This window comes from Somniosus microcephalus, chromosome 19 (genome assembly GCF_052327205.1).
Source record: "Somniosus microcephalus isolate GS21.2 chromosome 19, FLI_Smic_1.0, whole genome shotgun sequence".
NCBI classification, from domain to species: domain Eukaryota; kingdom Metazoa; phylum Chordata; class Chondrichthyes; order Squaliformes; family Somniosidae; genus Somniosus; species Somniosus microcephalus.
The window spans coordinates 2933793-2955623 of record NC_141005.1 but is presented as its reverse complement, the minus strand read 5'-3'; the positions used below and the strand labels follow the sequence as shown (position 1 = coordinate 2955623).

General features: G+C 53.0%; 1 protein-coding gene across 1 annotated transcript in view; it reads right to left on the bottom strand.

Moving 5' to 3' along the window:
* ncor2 (nuclear receptor corepressor 2) overlaps positions 1 to 21831 on the bottom strand; it is a 345327-nt gene that overhangs the window by 39293 nt on the left and 284203 nt on the right. The window contains 8 exon segments of the mRNA XM_086011816.1: positions 210 to 454; positions 1032 to 1118; positions 8170 to 8316; positions 12082 to 12232; positions 13793 to 13896; positions 16606 to 16695; positions 19310 to 19421; positions 21187 to 21347. Coding sequence (XP_085867942.1) covers positions 210 to 454; positions 1032 to 1118; positions 8170 to 8316; positions 12082 to 12232; positions 13793 to 13896; positions 16606 to 16695; positions 19310 to 19421; positions 21187 to 21347 — 1097 coding nt within the window.

Below are 21831 nucleotides of genomic sequence, written 5' to 3'. Positions count from 1 at the left end.
TCCCGAGGGTTGATCTAATGGCAATTAACCCAATGGGACACAGCTCGATTGTTCAAACTCACAGCAAACAAGAACCTTTCCAGCTTCTACAGAGGGGAAACTTTCAACCATAACCCAAGGCTGGATTCAATCTAGAGTGACTGATTAGTGGCTTCCCCAGGTGTTTTGAGCTGTACCTCCTTAATGGGCACAATAAGTGGGATCCCTACCTGCGAGATGGAGCCATCAGGGTTGGGTTTGGATAGTACAGAGGTTTCTGGTGTCCTGTGGGATCCTTCGCGAGGGATTTCATGGATCGAGCGGCCTGCTTCTTTGACGGTGGGGATGAGGCCCTCCCGGGTCCTTGCCTTCAAAACCTCACATGCTCCTCTTGGCGGCGTGCTCTCCCTCTTGATCTGCTTAGCTTCTCTCCTCAAGCACTCTTCATGGGCTTCAGCATGTGACCGAGGTATGCCTGAAAGAACAGTCTAGAGTAAAGCGAGAGCTCACACCAGAGTATCTCGTGAAAAACACCAGGTAAAATGAACGAGTAAATTGTTTTAGTAAAAACCCAGAAAGAGTATTCTACATTTTCAAGTGATAATAAATTCAAAAATCCTGCAGTAACTTGAGAACCTTCAGTCTGTTGGACATTGATTGACCATCTCACCTGTCCCGTCTCGCCTGTCCTGTCCCGTCCCGTCCCATCCCGCCTGTCCCGTCCCGCCTGTCCCGTCCTGTCTTACCCAGTGAGTGTAATTTCTGGTGGGAGTGATGTCCGGTGGAACCCGCTGACTGTCTTGGGAGGGAGAGGTTACATTCCAATCTAGAACAGAGGAGTCCCGACTGCTTACGGTGCGGTTAATTATTTGAACAACTGTAGGAAAGCTGTGTGTGTCTCAGTGAAACTGCTCCTGGGAATGTCTAATGTTCCAGCTGGAAAGAGAAGCTGTGAAGTGGGGGTGAGCGGCGAGAGCAGTGACAGCACGGACTATCGACAGTCTGCCACTGAACTCTTTCATCAACACCGATCACAGCCTAACAAAGTGTACCTTGCGTGATTGAGCCAAGCATCTGTGGGCGTTCCTTAGAGTCGTGGTGACTCAGTCTGTCCCTGGGAACAGCGCGAACCATCAGCCCTGAAACACACAACAATTATTCTGTTATAATAGCAAAATACTGCGGATGCTGGAAATCTGAAATAACAACAGAAAATGCTGGAAATACTCAGCAGGCCAGGCAGCATCCGTGGAGAGAGAAACAGAGTTAACGTTTCAGGTCTGGGACCCTTCGTCAGAACTGGGAAAGGTTAGAGAAGAGTGATTTTTAAGCAGGGGCAGGGAGGAGGGGAGGAAAGAACAAAGGGAGGGTCTGCGACAGGCTGGAAGGCTGGAGAGATTGACTGACAAAAGGGATGATGGTGCGAGGCATAAAGAGAGGTAATGGGACAAGTACAGAAACACAAGAGGACTCTAGATGAGGTGTGAATGGCGATGGCAGAATCATCAACAGCTGCCGTGTGAGAAGACAAGGGGGAAAAGCTATAAAGAAATACAGGGGCCAATTTATAGTCTGAAATTGTTGAACTCGATGTTAAATCCAGAAGGCTGTAAAGTGCCTATTGGAAAGATGAGGTGCTGTTCCTCGAGCTTACGTTGGAACAGTGCAAGAGGCTGAGGGCGGTGAGGTCAGAGTGGGAGTGGAGCGGAGAATTAAAGTGACAGGCGACCGGAAGCTCGGGCTCCCCACGGACTGAACGGAGGTGCTCTGCAAAGCAGTCACCCAATCTGCGTTTGGTCTCCCCAATGTAGGAGACCGCATCGTGAGCAGCGAATACAGTATACTAGATTGCGAGAAGTACAAGTAAATCGCTGTTTCACCTGGAAGGAGTGTTTGGGGCCCTGGACAGTGGGAAGGGAGGAGATAAAAGAGCAGGTGTTGCATCTCCTGCGCTTGCACAGGAAGGTGCCAGGCGAAGGGGAAGGGGTGCTGGGGGTAATAGAGGAGTGGATCAGGGTGTCGCAGAGGGAGCGGTCCCTATGGAATGCTGAGGGGGGGGGGGGAGGAGGGGAGATGTGTTTGGTGGTGGGATCACGCTGGAGGTGGCGGAAATGGCGGAGAATGATCTGTTGAATGTGGAGGCTGGTGAGGTGAAAGATGAGGACAAGGGGAACCCTATCATGGTTCTGGGAGGGAGGGGAAGGGGTGAGAGCAGAAGTGAGGGAAATGGAACGGACACGGTCGAGGGCCGTGTCAACCACGGTCGAGGGAAATCAACGGTTGAGGAAAAAGGAAGACATGTTGGAAGCACTGGTGTGGAAGGTGGCATCGTCGGAACAGATATGGTGGCGACGGACAAACTGGGAGAATGGAATAGAGTCCTTACAGGAAGCGGGGTGGGAGGAAGTGTAGTCCAGGTAGCTGTGGGAGTCAGTGGGCTTATAGTGGATGTTGGTCGATAGCCTATTTCCAGAAATGGAGACAGAGAAGTCGAGGAAGGGAAGGAAAGAGTCGGAGATGGACGATGTGAAGGTGAGGGAAGGGTGGAAATTGGAAGCAAAGTGAATGAAATTTTCTAATTCAGGGCGAGAGCAGGAGACGGCACCGATACAGTCATCAATGTACTGGAAAAAGAGGTGAGGGAGGGGACCTGAGTAGGACTGGATAAAGAGTGTTCCACATATCCCACGAAAAGGCAGGCATAGCTAGGACCCATGCGGGTACCCATAGCAACACCTTTGATTTGGAGGAAATTAGTGGAGTTAAAGGAGTTGTTGTTCAATGTGAGAACAAGTTCAGCCAGGCGGAGGAGGGTGGTGGTGGATGGGGACTGGTCGGGCCTCTGTTCAAGGAAGAAGCGGAGCACCCTCAGGCCATCCTGGTGGGGGATGGAGGTGTAGAGGGATTGGACGTCCATAGTGAAAAGGAGACGGTTGGGACCAGGAAACTGGAAACTGTGAACAACTTGCATTTATATCGCACCTCTAACATAGTAAAATGTCCTAGGACGCTTCACAGGAGCGATTATCAAACAAAATTTGACACCGAGCCACATGAGGGGATATTAGGACAGGTGACCAAAAGGTTGGTCAAAGAGGTCGGTTTTAAGGAGCGTCTTAAAGGAGGAAAGAGAGGTTTAGGGAGGGAATTCCAGAGCTTGGGGCCCAGGCAGCTGAAGGCATGGCCACCAATGGTGGAGCGATTAAAATCGGGGATGCTCAAGAGGCCAGAATTGGAGGCGCGCAGAGACCTTGGAGGGTTGTAAAGCTGGAGGAGATTAGAGATAGGGAGGGGTGAGGCCGTGGAGGGATTTGAACAGGAGGATGATAATTTATAAATCAAGGCATTGCCAGACTGGGAGCCAATGTAGGTCAGCGAGCACAGGGGTGATGGGTGAGCGGGACTGGGTGCGAGTTAGGACACGGGGCAGCGAGCACAGGGGGTGATGGGTGAACGGGACTGGGTGCGAGTTAGGACACGGTCAGCGAGCACAGGGGTGATGGGTGAGCGGGACTGGGTGTGAGTTAGGACACGGGCAGCGAGCACAAGGGGTGATGGGTGAGCGGGACTGGGTGTGAGTTAGGACACGGGGCAGTGAGCACAGGGGGTGATGGGTGAGCGGGACTGGGTGTGAGTTAGGACACGGGGCAGTGAGCACAGGGGGTGATGGTGTGAACGGGACTGGGTGTGAGTTAGGACATGGGGCAGTGAGCACAGGGGGTGAGGGTGTGAACGGGACTGGGTGCGAGTTAGGACACGGGGCAGTGAGCACAGGGGGTGAGGGGTGAACGGGACTGGGTGTGAGTTAGGACACGGGGCAGTGAGCACAGTGGGTGAGGGGTGAACGGGACTGGGTGTGAGTTAGGACACGGGGCAGTGAGCACAAGGGGTGAGGGGTGAATGGGACTGGGTGTGAGTTAGGACACGGGGCAGTGAGCACAGGGGGTGATGGCTGAACGGGATTGGGTGTGAGTTAGGACACGGGACAGTGAGCACAGGGGGTGATGGGTGAACGGGACTGGGTGTGAGTTAGGACACGGGGCAGTGAGCACAGGGGTGATGGGTGAACGGGACTGGGTGTGAGTTAGGACACAGGGCAGTGAGCACAGGGGTGATGGGTGAACAGGACTGGGTGTGAGTTAGGACACGGGGCAGTGAGCACAGGGGGTGATGGGTGAACGGGGCTGGGTGTGAGTTAGGACGGGGCAGTGAGCACAGGGGGTGATGGGTGAACGGGACTGGGTGTGAGTTAGGACACGGGGCAGTGAGCACAGGGGGTGATGGGTGAACGGGACTGGGTGTGAGTTAGGACACGGGGCAGTGAGCACAGGGGGTGATGGGTGAACGGGACTGGGTGTGAGTTAGGACACGGGGCAGTGAGCACAGGGGTGATGGGTGAACGGGGCTTGGTGTGAGTTAGGACACGGGGCAGTGAGCACAGGGGGTGATGGGTGAACGGGACTGGGTGAGTTAGGACATGGGGCAGTGAGCACGGGGTGATGGGTGAACGGGTCTGGGTGTGAGTTAGGACACGGGGCAGTGAGCACAGGGGGTGATGGGTGAACGGGACTGGGTGTGAGTTAGGACACGGGGCAGTAAGCACAGGGGTGATGGGTGAACGGGACTGGGTGTGAGTTAGGACACCGGGCAGTGAGCACAGGGGGTGATGGGTGAACGGGACTGGGTGTGAGTTAGGACACGGGGCAGTGAGCACAGGGGGTGATGGGTGAACGGGACTGGGTGTGAGTTAGGACACGGGGCAGTGAGCACAGGGGGTGATGGGTGAACGGGACTGGGTGTGAGTTAGGACACGGGGCAGTCAGCACAGGGGGTGATGGGTGAACGGGACTGGGTGTGAGTTAGGACGGGGCAGTGAGCACAGGGGTGATGGGTGAACGGGACTGGGTGTGAGTTAGGACACGGGGCAGTGAGCACAGGGGGTGATGGGTAAGCGGGACTGGGTGTGAGTTAGGACAGGGGGCAGTGAGCACAGGGGTGATGGGTGAACGGGATTGGGTGTGAGTTAGGACACGGGCAGTGAGCACAGGGGGTGATGGGTGAACGGGATTGGGTGTGAGTTAGGACACGGGACAGTGAGCACAGGGGGTGATGGGTGAACGGGACTGGGTGTGAGTTAGGACACGGGGCAGTGAGCACAGGGGGTGATGGGTGAACGGGACTGGGTGTGAGTTATGACACGGGGCAGTGAGCACAGGGGTGATGGGTGAACGGGACTTGGTGAGAGTTAGGACACAGGGCAGTGAGCACAGGGGGTGATGGGTGAACGGGACTTGGTGAGAGTTAGGACACAGGGCAGTGAGCACAGGGGGTGATGGGTGAACGGGACTGGGTGTGAGTTAGGACACGGGGCAGTGAGCACAGGGGTGATGGGTGAACGGGACTGGGTGTGAGTTAGGACACGGGGCAGTGAGCACGGGGTGATGGGTGAACGGGACTGGGTGTGAGTTAGGACACGGGGCAGTGAGCACAGGGGGTGATGGGTGAACGGGACTTGGTGCGAGCTAGGACACGGGGGTAGCGAGCACAGGGGGTGATGGGTGAACAGACTGGGTGTGAGTTAGGACACGGGGCAGTGAGCACAGGGGGTGATGGGTGAACGGGACTGGGTGTGAGTTAGGACACGGGGCAGTGAGCACAGGGGGTGATGGGTGAACGGGGCTGGGTGTGAGTTAGGACGGGGCAGTGAGCACAGGGGGTGATGGGTGAACGGGACTGGGTGTGAGTTAGGACACGGGGCAGTGAGCACAGGGGTGATGGGTGAACGGGACTGGGTGTGAGTTAGGACACGGGGCAGTGAGCACAGGGGGTGATGGGTGAACGGGACTGGGTGTGAGTTAGGACACGGGGCAGTGAGCACAGGGGGTGATGGGTGAACGGGACTGGGTGTGAGTTAGGACACGGGGCAGTGAGCACAGGGGGTGATGGGTGAACGGGACTGGGTGTGAGTTAGGACACGGGGCAGTGAGCACAGGGGGTGATGGGTGAACGGGACTGGGTGCGAGCTAGGACACGGGGCAGCGAGCACAGGGGGTGATGGGTGAACAGACTGGGTGTGAGTTAGGACACGGGGCAGTGAGCACAGGGGGTGATGGGTGAACGGGACTGGGTGTGAGTTAGGACACGGGGCAGTGAGCACAGGGGGTGATGGGTGAACGGGGCTGGGTGTGAGTTAGGACGGGGCAGTGAGCACAGGGGGTGATGGGTGAACGGGATTGGGTGTGAGTTAGGACACGGGGCAGTGAGCACAGGGGTGATGGGTGAACGGGACTGGGTGTGAGTTAGGACACGGGGCAGTGAGCACAGGGGGTGATGGGTGAACGGGACTGGGTGTGAGTTAGGACACGGGGCAGTGAGCACAGGGGGTGATGGGTGAACGGGACTGGGTGTGAGTTAGGACACGGGGCAGTGAGCACAGGGGGTGATGGGTGAACGGGACTGGGTGTGAGTTAGGACACGGGGCAGTGAGCACAGGGGGTGATGGGTGAACGGGACTGGGTGTGAGTTAGGACACGGGGCAGTGAGCACAGGGGGTGATGGGTGAACGGGACTGGGTGTGAGTTAGGACACGGGGCAGTGAGCACAGGGGGTGATGGGTGAACGGGACTGGGTGTGAGTTAGGACACGGGGCAGTGAGCACAGGGGGTGATGGGTGAACGGGACTGGGTGCGAGTTAGGACACGGGGCAGTGAGCACAGGGTGATGGGTGAACGGGTCTGGGTGTGAGTTAGGACACGGGGCAGTGAGCACAGGGGGTGATGGGTGAACGGGACTGGGTGTGAGTTAGGGCACGGGGCAGTGAGCACAGGGGGTGATGGGTGAACGGGACTGGGTGTGAGTTAGGACACGGGGCAGTGAGCACAGGGGTGATGTGTGAACGGGACTGGGTGTGAGTTAGGACACGGGGCAGTGAGCACAGGGGGTGATGGGTGAACGGGGCTTGGTGTGAGTTAGGACACGGGGCAGTGAGCACAGGGGGTGATGGGTGAACGGGAGTGGGTGAGTTAGGACATGGGGCAGTGAGCACGGGGTGATGGGTGAATGGGTCTGGGTGTGAGTTAGGACACGGGGCAGTGAGCACAGGGGGTGATGGGTGAACGGGACTGGGTGTGAGTTAGGACACGGGGCAGTGAGCACAGGGGGTGATGGGTGAACGGGACTGGGTGTGAGTTAGGACACGGGGCAGTGAGCACAGGGGGTGATGGGTGAACGGGACTGGGTGTGAGTTAGGACGGGGCAGTGAGCACAGGGGGTGATGGGTGAACGGGACTGGGTGTGAGTTAGGACACGGGGCAGTGAGCACAGGGGGTGATGGGTGAACGGGACTGGGTGTGAGTTAGGACGGGGCAGTGAGCACAGGGGTGATGGGTGAACGGGACTGGGTGAGTTAGGACACGGGGCAGTGAGCACAGGGGGTGATGGGTGAGCGGGACTGGGTGTGAGTTAGGACACGGGGCAGTGAGCACAGGGGGTGATGGGTGAACGGGATTGGGTGTGAGTTAGGACACGGGCAGTGAGCACAGGGGGTGATGGGTGAACGGGACTGGGTGTGAGTTAGGACACAGGGCAGTGAGCACAGGGGGTGATGGGTGAACGGGACTGGGTGTGAGTTAGGACACGGGGCAGTGAGCACAGGGGGTGATGGGTGAACGGGATTGGGTGTGAGTTAGGACACGGGGCAGTGAGCACAGGGGGTGATGGGTGAGCGGGACTGGGTGTGAGTTAGGACACGGGGCAGTGAGCACAGGGGGTGATGGGTGAACGGGATTGGGTGTGAGTTAGGACACGGGCAGTGAGCACAGGGGGTGATGGGTGAACGGGATTGGGTGTGAGTTCGGACACGGGGGCAGGAGAGATTTGGATGAGCTGAAGTTTACGGAGGGTGGAAGGTGGGAGGCCGGTCAGGAGTGAGTTGGAATAGTCGAGTCTGGAGGTAACAAGGGCCTGGCTGAGGGTTTCATCAAGAGATTTCTCAGCCACAATCGTGCCACTGATTATGGTCAGTTTGTGCGAAAGGGGTTACGGGCAGAGTGATCCTTGCCAGATTGATTTGTGTGTGACTGAGTGAAGCCTGTCCTCAACCCCGAACTGCTGGCATGAATTGCCGCAGTTAATTTAGGTTTGAGATCGAATTCTAGACACTGAAGAGGTTTCCTGTTCTTTCTCACTGACCCTCGTAGCTGGAAGGCAGTGAATCCCGTGCCGGTAATCCCCACGGGGTGCCTCCTTCCATCATCTCATAGTTTCGCTTCATGGCAGCAACCTCGTGCAAGGCTCCGGAACTCCTTCGCTCGTCTTTTGAATTCTCCGATACGATACCTGGATAATTATACGGAATATGTATTAGTGGAAAAACCAGAGACACACCTGTCGGCGCAGCAGGAGCTCTGCTAACACGTGTGGAATATGGGACGTATGGACTTTCCATCTCCATTGTCTTGGCCGATCTGTTGTGCACCCGGCCGGTGAGCTGCGGATCTGCCCTTTGACGACCTGATTAACCCATTGGCCCAGAAATTCGGGTCGGAGGCTTCCCGCGGGTGCAAGCCCCCGACCTACCGCGCCGGCCGTTGAGCTGTGGGCCCGCGTGGGATTCTGATCCTGGACCTCCACCAACTGCCGGCGCGCAGTGCTTGCGTATCCCAGGGGCGGGCGCAGTTAGTTCGATGCGTCCCCTGGGATCACGTGGGCCATGGGGAGCCAATGGTAGCAGGGAATACTTCATTCATAAGTTTGACAGGAAGAGCTGTCAAATCTATAAATACTATAAGCCCCAAAACATCACTAAATCTTCAAATAAATTTTAAAAAACATCACATTTTTAAAATAAACTATAAATTACATGAAATAACTATTTTAAACAATAATTAAAATTTTCGAAAAAATTAATTACATTTTCTAACGGGGCTAAAAATAAACTTACCTTTCTTTAAAGTATTTAAAAATAATAAACCTGTGGAAAAAATGTTTTAATTTTAATTAATTCACCACTTACCTTGTAAAAAACAGGCCTTGCGACTGCTTTTTACATGTTTAACTCCTGGAGACTTACCCTCCCGGGAAAACCTGCAAACAAAACATAAGTTCGATGCGCACGCGCAGCCTCTCCCGCGCACGCGTTCAACCTCTGAACCCCTTCTTTCAGGGGAATGGAAGTGCCGGTTTCCCGCGCATGCGCAGTGCATGCACAAAACCGGCACTTCCATTGGGCTTACGGGTGAGTACCCCGTGCGTACTCACCCGCGGAGACCCGAATTTCTGGGCCAATGATTTGCATTTGCTTGTTAGTAACGTGGCTCTCCAGTCAGATGCTCCCACGGCGCCTGCCCTGCTCTGATTCCCTATCGAGCTGTACACGTCGCTGCTACACTGGCTTAAAGCAGCAACAACTCCATAGAATCAAAGAACAGTGCAGCACAGAAGGAGGCCATTTGACCCATCGAGTCTGTGCCGGCTCTTTCGAAGAGCAATCCAGTTAGTCCCTCGGCCCCGCTCTTTCCCTATATCCTGACAATTTTTTCTCCTTTAAGTGTCAGCTGTGGCTCAGTGGACAGCACCCTTGCCTCTGAGTCAGAAGGTTGTGGGTTCAAGTCCCACTCGAGAGACTTGAGCACAAAAATCTAGGCTGACACTCCAGTGCAGTGCTGAGGGAGCGCCGCACTGTCGGAGGCGCTGTCTTTTGGATGAGACGTTAAACCGAGGCCCCGTCTGCTCTCTCAGGTGGATGTAAAAGATCTCACGGCACTATTTCGAACAAGAGCAGGGGAGTTCTCCCCGGTGACCTGGGACAATATTTATACCTCAACCAACATCAGTAAAACAGATTATCTGTTCATTATCACATTGCTGTTTGTGGGATCTTGCTGAGCACAAATTGGCTGCCGCGTTTCCCACATTCCAACAGTGACTACACTTCAAAAGTACTTCATTGGCTGTAAAGCGCTTTGGGACGTCCTGAGGTTGTGAAAGGCGCTACAGAAATGCAAGTCTTTCTTTTTTATTTATCCAATTCCCTTTTGAAGACGACTATTGACTCTGTATCCACCGTCCTATCAGGCAGCGCGTTCCAAATCCTCACCACTCGCTGCATAAAAAAGTTTTTCCTCATGTCGCCTCTGGTTCTTTTGCTAATCACCTTAAATCTGTGCCCTCTGGTTATCGACCCTTCAGCCATTGGAAACAGTTTCCCTTCATTTACTCTATCTAAACCCTTCATGATTTTAAACACCTCTATCAAATCTCCTTTTCTGCTCCAAGGAGAACAACCCCAGCTTCTCCAGTCTCTCCATGTAACTGAAGTCCCTCATCCCTGGGACCATATTCTAGTAAATCTCCTCTGCACCCTCTCCAAGGCCTTGACATCCTTCCTAAAGTGTGGTGCCCAGAATTGGACACAATACTTCAGCTGGGGCCGAACCAGTGTTTTATAAAGGTTTAGAATAACTTCCTGGCTTTTGTACTCTCTGTCTCTATTTATATAGAATAAGCATTTGGTAAATCATTCCGTTCCCAGTTGTTTCCGATCACATTGTGATGACACTGAGTGAACCATCGCTTTATCTGTGAGTGACTACTGTTAAAACACAGAGCCTCACTCCCCAAACAAACCAGCTTTCACAAACACTTTGTGGTCACAATGCTTCACCAATGAGCTGTACCAATGGCTCTGTGCATCACCAAACACAACGCCAGACAAATCCGAACTCGCAAACTTCATCTGGTCAGTTTGGCTCAGTGGTATTACTCTTATTTATAAGTCAGAAGGTCGTGGGTTCAAGCTGCACTCCAGAGACTTGACCACATAATCCAGACTGATATTTCAGTGCAGTACTGAGGGAGTGCCGCACTGTCGGAGGGTCAGTGCTGAGGGAGTGCCGCACCGTCGGAGGGGCAGTACTGAGGGAGTGCCGCACTGTCGGAGGGGCAGTACTGAGGGAACGCCGCACTGTCGGAGGGGCAGTACTGAGGGAACGCCGCACTGTCGGAGGGGCAGTACTGAGGGAACGCCACACTGTCGGAGAGGCAGTACTGAGGGACCGCTGCACTGTCGGAGAGGCAGTACTGAGGGAGCACTGCACTGTCGGAGGGGCAGTACTGAGGGAGTCCTGCACAGTCAGAGGGGCAGTACTGAGGGAGTCCTGCACAGTCAGAGGAGCAGTACTGAGGGAGTCCTGCACAGTCAGAGGGGCAGTACTAAGGGAGCACCGCACTGTCGGAGGGGCAGTACTGAGGGAACGCTGCACTGTCGGAGGGGCAGTACTGAGGGAGTGCCGCACTGTCGGAGGGGCAGTACTGAGGGAGTGCCGCACTGTCTGAGGGGCAGTACTGAGGGACCGCTGCACTGTCGGAGGGGCAGTACTGAGGGAACGCCGCACTGTCGGAGAGGCAGTACTGAGGGAGCACTGCACTGTCGGAGGGGCAGTACTGAGGGAGTCCTGCACAGTCAGAGGGGCAGTACTGAGGGAGTCCTGCACAGTCAGAGGGGCAGTACTGAGGGAGTCCTGCACAGAGGGGCAGTACTAAGGGAGCACCGCACTGTCGGAGGGGCAGTCCTGAGGGAACGCTGCACTGTCGGAGGGGCAGTACTGAGGGAGTGCCGCACTGTCGGAGGGGCAGTACTGAAGGAACGCCGCACTGTCGGAGGGGCAGTACTGAGGGAGCGCTACACTGTCAGTCAGAGGGGCAGTACTGAGGGAGTCCTGCACAGTCGGAGGGGCAGTACTGGGGGAGCGCCGCACTGTCGGAGGGGCAGTACTGAGGGAACGCCGCACTGTCGGAGGGGCAGTACTGAGGGAGCACTGCACTGTCGGAGGGGCAGTACTGAATCAGGTTAACTGCTCATTCACTTTGCTTATTGTTCGTGGGATCTTGCTGTGCACAAATTGGCTGTCACTTTTGCCTACATAACAACAGCGACTACACTTCAAAATGAATTCATTCAGTGTGAAGCACTTTGGAACATGAGACGTGATGAGGCACTTTATTAATTCTTTAATCGGAGACTGCTTGTTCCAATTTCTCTCGCTCCCAGTTGGTCACACAACAGAATGTGTGGAGATTCGAACCCACATTAAGGATCCTTACCATCGTACGACAGCACATGCCCACTTTTCCCTTCGTAGATGACGTGTCCTTTGGACGAGGCTTCCTTCTGCGCTCTCTCACTCCTGTTTGGATTGTCTTCCGCAATGATCCTGGTGATGGTCCCTTTATACAGAACCTCTGCTGGAGTTCCCTGTGAACCAGGAGGCCAGAGTGAATGTGGGCTGTGATTTATGAAGGGTCATTATCGAGTGAGTGAGAACATTCTGTGTCAGAACCCAGAGCAAAGTAGCCCAGACTTTATGCCGCTTAATAAACAAGCACAACAGGCAGCGGGAACATAGACCAGACTCGACCAGACTGGTCCAGAATAGACCCGCCGAGGGAATAAATGAGCTCCTCACTCGAGAGAAACAGCACAGGAAAGAACTTTTAAACTAACTAAAACACAGAGCCTCCACCACAGTATTGAAACATCCATTTGTACAGAACTGTCACAATGCTTTCTCAGCTGGTGGCTGTATGGAGTTGGAGATGTTATTTATACTGTCAGAAGGAGTATGACGAAGATAAAACCGGCCAATGGCTGATCTCCCTGTGTTTCTGGGTGTGCAAATAAGCTTCTGTGCATAAATGCAAGTGTCGCTACATTTAAACCCAGTAATGCCACAATATCCGAGAGACAAACCATCTTGTAGAGAGTCCCATCGCAGGTGCGATACCTTCCGACTGCCCTTTGAAACTGGCTGTTCGACCAACATCTGCATCTATGGAAACATTCAGCCCCACTGGTCCATGTTGGTGTTTACCCTCCACATGGGCAGTATCCTAATCCCATGTGCCCGCCTGTTCCCATTCCCTTTATCCCATTTCCTTCAACCGCCTGTCTAACCTATTCTTCAATGAGTCCCGGTCTCTGCTTCAATCACTAACTCTGGGAGTGAACTCCACAGCCTCACAGCCCTCGCTCATCTCTATCCTAAATTTCTTACATTTAACTTTGTATCCATGACCCCCTCATTCTAAACATCTCAATCACTGTTTCTATCTACTCTGTCCCATCCCTTCTGAATTTTAAGCACCTCTATCAAACCGCCTCATAATCTGCTCTGTTCTAATGAAAACAGCCCGAATTTTTCAAGTCTTTTCCCGTATTTGTATCTCCTCACCGCAGATAGCTTCCTAGTGAATCTGTACTGTACTCTCTCCATTGTTTCAACATCCTTCCTACAGTGTGGAACATAGGAAGAGGAGGAGGCCATTCAGCCCCTCGAGCCTGTTCCACCTTTCAATCAGATCATGGCCGATCTGTATCTCAACTCCATTGACCCGCCTTTGCTCCATATCCCTCGATACCCTTAACCAACAAAAATCTATCGATCTCAGTCTTGAAAATTTCAACTGACCCCCAGCCTCAACAGCTTTTTGAGGGAGAGAGTTTCATATTTCTACTGTCCTATGTATGAAGATGGGCTTCCTGATTTTGATGTTTGTGGGAGCTTGCTGTGCGCAAATTGGCTACCGTGTTTCCTAAATTACAACAGTGACTACACTTCAAAAATACTTCACTGGCTGTGAACCGCTTTGGGACATCCTGAGGTCATGAAAGGCGCTATAGAAATGCAAGTCTTTCTTTCATAGAATCATCGAATGATACAGCACAGAAGGAGGCCATTCGGCCCATCGGGCCTGCACCAGCTTTATTTCTTTCTTTCCACCTTTTCTATTGATTCGGACCAATTTGTGACCTTACCTGAGTGATGGAACCTCTGTATGAAGCTGCTGGTTCTGAGGGAACTCTTGTACCTGGTGTTCCCCGTGTAATACTGCCTCCCTGAACAAGGCACAGAGGCGACGCTGCATAGACAGAAAGCCAGGCTTAGATAAAATTATCGATAGAAAATACATAAGCAAAGAACAAGGTTATAGATAAAATCTTTCTGTTAATCACTTGTAAGCTGTATGGAAACATTGCCTGTGAAGTGCCAGCTCTGTTCAGTGAGGGCACTCTCGCCTCGGAGTCAGAAGATTGTGGTCCCGTTCCAGAGACTTGAGCACAAAATCCAGGCTGACACGTCAGTGCAGTGCTGAGGGAGTGCCGCACTGTCGGAGGGGCAGTACTGAGGGAGCGCCGCACTGTCGGAGGGGCAGTACTGAGGGAGCGCCGCACTGTCGGAGGGGCAGTACTGAGGAAGCGCCGCACTGTCGGAGGGGCAGTACTGAGGGAGCGCCGCACTGTCGGAGGGGCAGTACTGAGGGAGCGCCGCACTGTCGGAGGGGCAGTACTGAGGGAGCGCCGCACTGTCGGAGGGGCAGTACTGAGGGAGCGCCGCACTGTCGGAGGGGCGGTACTGAGGGAGCGCCGCACTGTCGGAGGGGCGGTACTGAGGGAGCGCCGCACTGTCGGAGGGGCGGTACTGAGGGAGCGCCGCACTGTCGGAGGGGCGGTACTGAGGGAGCGCCGCACTGTCGGAGGGGCAGTACTGAGGGAGCGCCGCACTGTCGGAGGGGCAGTACTGAGGGGACGCCGCGCTGTCGGAGGGCCAGTACTGAGGGAGCGCCGCGCTGTCGGAGGGCCAGTACTGAGGGAGCGCCGCGCTGTCGGAGGGGCAGTACTGAGGGAGCGCCGCGCTGTCGGAGGGGCAGTACTGAGGGAGCGCCGCGCTGTCGGAGGGGCAGTACTGAGGGAGCGCCGCGCTGTCGGAGGGGCAGTACTGAGGGAGCGCCGCGCTGTCGGAGGGGCAGTACTGAGGGAGCGCCGCACTGTCGGAGGGGCAGTACTGAGGGAGCGCCGCACTGTCGGAGGGGCGGTACTGAGGGAGCGCCGCACTGTCGGAGGGGCAGTACTGAGGGAGCGCCGCACTGTCGGAGGGGCGGTACTGAGGGAGCGCCGCACTGTCGGAGGGGCGGTACTGAGGGAGCGCCGCACTGTCGGAGGGGCGGTACTGAGGGAGCGCAGCACTGTCGGAGGGGCGGTACTGAGGGAGCGCCGCACTGTCGGGGGGGTGGTACTGAGGGAGCGCCGCACTGTCGGAGGGGCGGTACTGAGGGAGCGCCGCACTGTCGGAGGGGCAGTACTGAGGGAGCGCTGCACTGTCGGAGGGGCAGTACTGAGGGAGCGCTGCACTGTCGGAGGGGCAGTACTGAGGGAGTGCTGCACTGTCGGAGGGGCAGTACTGAGGGAGCGCTGCACTGTCGGAGGGGCAGTACTGAGGGAGCGCTGCACTGTCGGAGGGTCAGTACTGAGGGAGCGCTGCACTGTCGGAGGGGCAGTACTGAGGGAGCGCTGCACTGTCGGAGGGTCAGTACTGAGGGAGTGCTGCACTGTCGGAGGGGCAGTGCTGAGGGAGTGCTGCACTGTCAGAGGGGCAGTACTGAGGGAGTGCTGCACTGTCGGAGGGGCATTACTGAGGGAATGCTGCACTGTCAGAGGGGCAGTACTGAGGGAGTGCTGCACTGTCGGAGGGGCAGTACTGAGGGAATGCTGCACTGTCGGAGGTACCGTCTTTCGGATGAGACATCAAACCAAAGCCTTGTCTGCCCTCCCAGGTGGATGTAAAAGATCCCATGGTACTATTTCGAAAAAGAGCAGGGGAGTTCTCCCCGGTGTCCTGACCAATATTTATCCCTCAACCAACATCACTAAAACAGGGTTAACTGGTCATTTATCTTATTGTTGTTGATGGGATCTTGTTGTGTGCAAGTTGGCTGATGTGTTTGCCTACACAACGGTGGTGACGCTTCAAAGTACTTCATTGGATCTGAAGCTCTTTGCAATATCCTGAGGATTTGAAAGGTGCTTGATAAATGCAAATTCTTTCTTCTTAATCTATACCTTTAAATTTTGGTAAATTCGTTTTCTCTTAGAATTGGAGATGCATGTTTAAAATTATCGAACAAGTGAAAGTAGAATCAGAAGAAAGTTTTTTCCCATCTAGCAATGGGTGAGGAACAGACCAACACTCAAGTCTGTGCATCAGGTCTGCTGACTCTGTCACCGAGGGGCTGATAAAGATCTGGTTGGGAGTAGGATGGAGGCTATAGGCGGAGATGGTGAACTAGTTCCCCACAGGACACAATGGTCCTCTGGATATGTTGGATGTGGAGGGCAGCAGGCTGGAGCAGAGTCATGGAGACATGATGATGGACGAAGGTTCTGAAAACTTGCTCGATGTCTTTCGGAGATCGAGGAGTATTTATTTCCCTGGGGAGATTAACTGGGTGGGGAGAGTCTGTGGCAACATAGATTGCACGTGGTGTCTGGAAGGAGCGGTCTGGTGGTCCGAGGTCTTTACTCATCACCATGTACACTCTCCCCCATCACAGACTCTCCCCACCCATTTAATCTCCTCCCACAGCTCATGGGCTCTCCCCCAGTCTGAATTAAAACAGATGGTCTGTTTGGCAAAGTCTCAGCAATCCCGTACACTCGAGCCCAGGCTGCTCTCCACAGACAGAGAGAATGAAAGAACTTGCACTGATATCGCGCTTTAACCCAGCAGGTGCTGGACTAACAGTCAGAGAGCAGACAGGTACCGAGGGTAAGTCCAGTGTCCGATACTGTACCTCTGCTCACGGGGCTGTCCTGCAGAGTCTCGGGCGGGCTGGTCTGTGCTCTCGGGGAAAGCTGCTCCTGTTTCACTGCTGCGAACGGCACTGGAGCAAAACAGCAAATGTCTGTCAGCTGCCGATTAAACTCAGAAAGAGTAAACACCAACATCCTCCCACTAACTCACAGTAACCCATTAACTCACAGTAACCCACTAACTCATTAACTCACAGTAACCCACTAACTCATTAACTCACAGTAACTCACTAACTCATTAACTCACAGTAACTCACTAACTAATTAACTCACAGGAACCCACTAACTCATTAACTCAGAGTAACCCATTAACCCACTAACTCACAGTAACCCACTAACTCATTAACTCACAGTAACTCACTAACTAATTAACTCACAGTAACCCACTAACTCACTAACTCACAGTAACCCATTAACCCACTAACTCACAGTAACCCATTAACCCACTAACTCATAGTAACCCTCCCACTAACTCACAGTAACCCTCCCACTAACTCACAGTAACCCATTAACCCACTAACTCACAGTAACCCACTAACTCACAGTAACCCATTAACCCACTAACTCACAGTAACCCATTAACTCACTAACTCACAGTAACCCATTAACCCACTAACTCACAGTAACCCTCCCACTAACTCACAGTAACCCATTAACCCACTATCTCACAGTAACCCATTAACCCACTAACTCACAGTAACCCACTAACTCACAGTAACCCATTAACTCACAGTAACCCATTAACCCACAGTAACCCTCCCACTAACTCACAGTAACCCTCCCACTAACTCACAGTAACCCTCCCACTAACTCACAGTAACCCTCCCACTAACTCACAGTAACCCATTAACCCACTAACTCACAGTAACCCATTAACCCACTAACTCACAGTAACCCACTAACTCACTATAACCCATTAACTCACAGTAACCCATTAACCCACTAACTCACAGTAACCCTCCCACTAACTCACAGTAACCCATTAACCCACTAACTCACAGTAACCCACTAACTCACAGTAACCCATTAACCCACTAACTCACAGTAACCCACTAACTCACAGTAACCCATTAACCCACTAACTCACAGTAACCCATTAACCCACTAACTCACAGTAACCCTCCCACTAACTCACAGTAACCCTCCCACTAACTCACAGTAACCCATTAACCCACTAACTCACAGTAACCCATTAACCCACTAACTCACAGTAACCCATTAACCCACTAGCTCTCAGTAACCCATTAACCCACTAACTCACAGTAACCCTCCCACTAACTCACAGTAACCCATTAACTCACTGTAACCCACTAACTCACAGTAACCCATTAACTCACTAACTCACAGTAACCCATTAACCCACTAACTCACAGTAACCCTCCCACTAACTCACAGTAACCCATTAACCCACTAACTCACAGTAACCCATTAACCCACTAACTCTCAGTAACCCATTAACCCACTAACTCACAGTAACCCTCCCACTAACTCACAGTAACCCATTAACCCACAGTAACCCATTAACCCACTAACTCTCAGTAACCCATTAACCCACTAACTCTCAGTAACCCATTAACCCACTAACTCTCAGTAACCCTCCCACTAACTCTCAGTACCTCTGCCTCTGAATCTTTCAAAGCTCTTGATTCAGGAATTGTGCCTTAAAACTGGAAACTTGTTAATGTCACTCCATTATTTAAGAAGGGAGGTAGAGAGAAATGAGCAAACTACAGAGCTGTTAGTTTAACGTCAGTGCTGGGGAAGTTACTGGAATCTGTTATTATGGGTAGAGTGACTGAGCACTTGAACAAATTTGAGCTGATCAGAGTGAGTCAGCATGGCTTTGTTAACGGTAAGTCAGAGGGTGGGGATAATGGGTCTGTACTCTAATTGGCAAGATGTGACTACTGGTGTCCCTCGGGGATCTGTACTGGGGCCTCAGCTTTTCACTATTTTTATAAATGACTTGTATGAAGGAATACAGAGCTGCATAACCAAGTTTGCTGATGACACTAAGTTAGGTGGCACCGTAAATAGTGTAGACGGGAGCAGAAAGTTGCAAAGGGGCATTGATAGATTCGGTGAGTGGGCAAACTGTGGCAGATGGAGTTCAATGTGAGGAAGAGTGAGGTCATCCACTTTGGGCCTAAGAAAGATCGATCAGAGTATTCTCTAAATGGCGAGAAGTTGGGAACTGTGGAGGAGCCGAGAGATTTAGGGGTCCAAGCACAGAAATCACTGAAAGCTCGTGGACAGATAGAAAAAATCATTACAGAGGCTGGTGGAATGTTGGCCTTTATCTCGGGGTCTGGAATCCAAAGGGTGGAAGTGATCCTTCAGTTGTACAGAGCTCTGGTCAGACCCCATCTGGATCGATAGATTTTTGTTGGTTAAGGGTATCGAGGGATATGGAGCAAAGGCGGGTCAATGGAGTTGAGATACAGATCAGCCATGATCTAATAGAGTGGTGGAACAGGCTCGAGGGGCTGAGTGGCCTCCTCCTGTTTCCAGTTTCCTAATACTAAGGAGCAAATGAAAACTCCCACAACCAACACGTCTCCTCAAACTGAAATTTGATCCAAGCAAGTTTATTCCACACTGAATGTCAGAGTTTTTACTCTTTAAGTTTCCTGCTTTTGAATCCCATCAGTGACTCTCTTTAATCCGCTCATTCCCTTGACCTACCATATTTTGAAGGGTCCATAGTCCATTGGAGTCCCATGGACATCGACCCTGGGTGACCTTTGCCATGTTCTGGCCCGTAGGCAGCTGTTGTGAGCAGCGGGATCGGAGTTCCCTAGGAGAGTAGTGAGAAGTCAGGTACCTGGGGTCAGCTGGTAAAGTCAATCTCGCTAATGACAATCGATCATACGCAACAGGGACTCAAAGCAGAATAAACCTTGGGGTGGACCAGAATATCAAAATACTGCATTACTCAGTCTAACGGCAATATTGGGCCAGAAATTAGGTTTGGGGGCTTGCCACGCGTGCAAGCCCCGATGTGCACTCACCCGGCGCACCGACATCTGAAGCCTGGGCCTGCTTGGAATTCCTGTCACAGGCCCGGTTCAGATGTCGGCGCGATGTGCTTACCTGATCCAGCGGCGTAGTTAGTGCGATGTGCCGGCTGGGATCAGGTGAGCACTCTGCAGCCAATCGGGAGGGGAAACTTCATTCACGAGTTTGATAGTAAAGACTGTCAAACTCATGAAAAGTATGAGCGCCGAAAAGACTAGTTTAACTTTAAATAAAATTTTAAAAAACATCCCAATAATTAAATAAACTATAAATAACTTTAAAAAACTATTTTAAACAATTAATAAAATTTTTGAAAAAAATATTTTTTTTAAGAAATCGGGTCTAAAAATAAACTTACCTTACTGTAAAGTCCTTAAAAACAATGAAGCTGTGGAAAAAATGTAATAATTTTAAATAATAGACCACTTACCTTCAAGAATCCACTCCTTACGCCTCCTTTTTATATGTGTAAAAAGTTCAGGCCCTTGCACACGGGCAAACCTGTCAAAACGAAGGAAGTTCAACGGTCCTGCGCGCACGCGTTAGACCTCTGAACCCCTTGGAGGAAATGCCGGTTTCCTGCGCATGCTGAAATCCGGCACTTCCGACGGGCCCACGCGCGAGTACCCCGTCCGTACTCACGCGTTGGGACCGGAATTACTGGCCCAATGTTTCCCAGTCTGTAGCTGCCTCTCAGTGCTCTGCCCACAGATGCTGTGCTCTGCCCACAGATGCTGTGCTCTGCTCAATGCGAACACTAACCCAGGGGATTTGGTACTGGACGAGCAATCCAGAGGTCGCTGGGTTCAAATCCCGCCATGCCAAGTTGTGAAATTAAATTCAACTAAACGACCATGAACAAGACCAGAATGTTGTAAAAACCCAACTGGGTCACTGATGTCCTTCAGGGGAGGGAACCTGCCGCCCGTACCCGGCCGACACGTGACCCCAGTCCCGCACTGTGTAATTGACTCAATGCCCCCTGAAGCGACCCAACCATCCCCCAGTTTTACAAACAATCGCTTCACCCTCTGCTCAGGGCAGCTTGGGATTTATAATAAAGCCAGCGTCACCCTCATCCTGCAAACAAATGAAAGATAATCATCTTCCCTTAGTCCAGGAGAACAGCAAGTGGCAAAAACATGCATCAAAATCCTTGGGCTGGGCGCACAGACTGGCCCCGCGTTATAGTGGATCCCCAAACCCCACCCCCCCACCGGATCCTTACACCTCCCCCCACCCAAACCCCCCACCCCCACAAGACCCCCCCACACACCACCCAAACCCCCCCGCTACCCCCCACACACCCCATCCCCCTCCCACGCAAACCCCCCCTGATCCTTAAACGCGCCACACCCAAACCCCCCACCCCCACAAGACCCCCCACACCACCGCCCCACACACCACCCAAACCCCCCCCCGCTCCCCCCCACACACCCCATCCCCCTCCCACCCCCCCCACGCAAACCCCCCCTGATCCTTACACGCGCCCCACCCAAACCCCCCCACACCCACAAACCCCCCCACACACCCCCGCTCCTTACCTGTGTGATGGACCCTGGTCGCTCAGCTGCAGGCAGATGTTTGGATGTGGGGATTAGAGGGGGTGGTTCTGGGATGTGTGGTGCTCGAGCCAGCCTGGCTATCAGAGATCGGTTACTCTCCTGCATGCTCGTAGGTATCTGATGATTGAGGGGCTGGAAACCTGAGCGATGGAAAAATTGTGTTTAAATCAATCAATCAGAAGCAAGGCTCAGATCAGTCTAGCGTTAGTTATTTGCAGTAAAGACTAGTCAGGTTTTTGAAAGTTTGCCCGCACTCTTTTTGAGGCTGGACGTACTTGCTGCGGATATTGGCTGGTGAATGATGCCCATTCACGTAACCTGTCTATATCCCTTTGCAGACTCTATGGGCTGGATTTTGTCAATGGGGACGTGATGGAGGCGGGACTCCCACTTTTTGGGTTGGAGTCCCACCTCCATCAATTTGTGGCCAACCCACTCGATTTTCCCTTGACTGACCTTGTCAAGCCCGCCCAGCGGGCTCAGCAGGCCAATTAAGGGACACCCGGTTACAGGTGATGTCAGGGATTGACATTTCATCTGTCAAGAGCTTTTGACAGATGAAATATCAGCTCTGTGAAGCTGTCAAACACTGACAATCTGACTTCTAACTTGAGTCCTTCTACT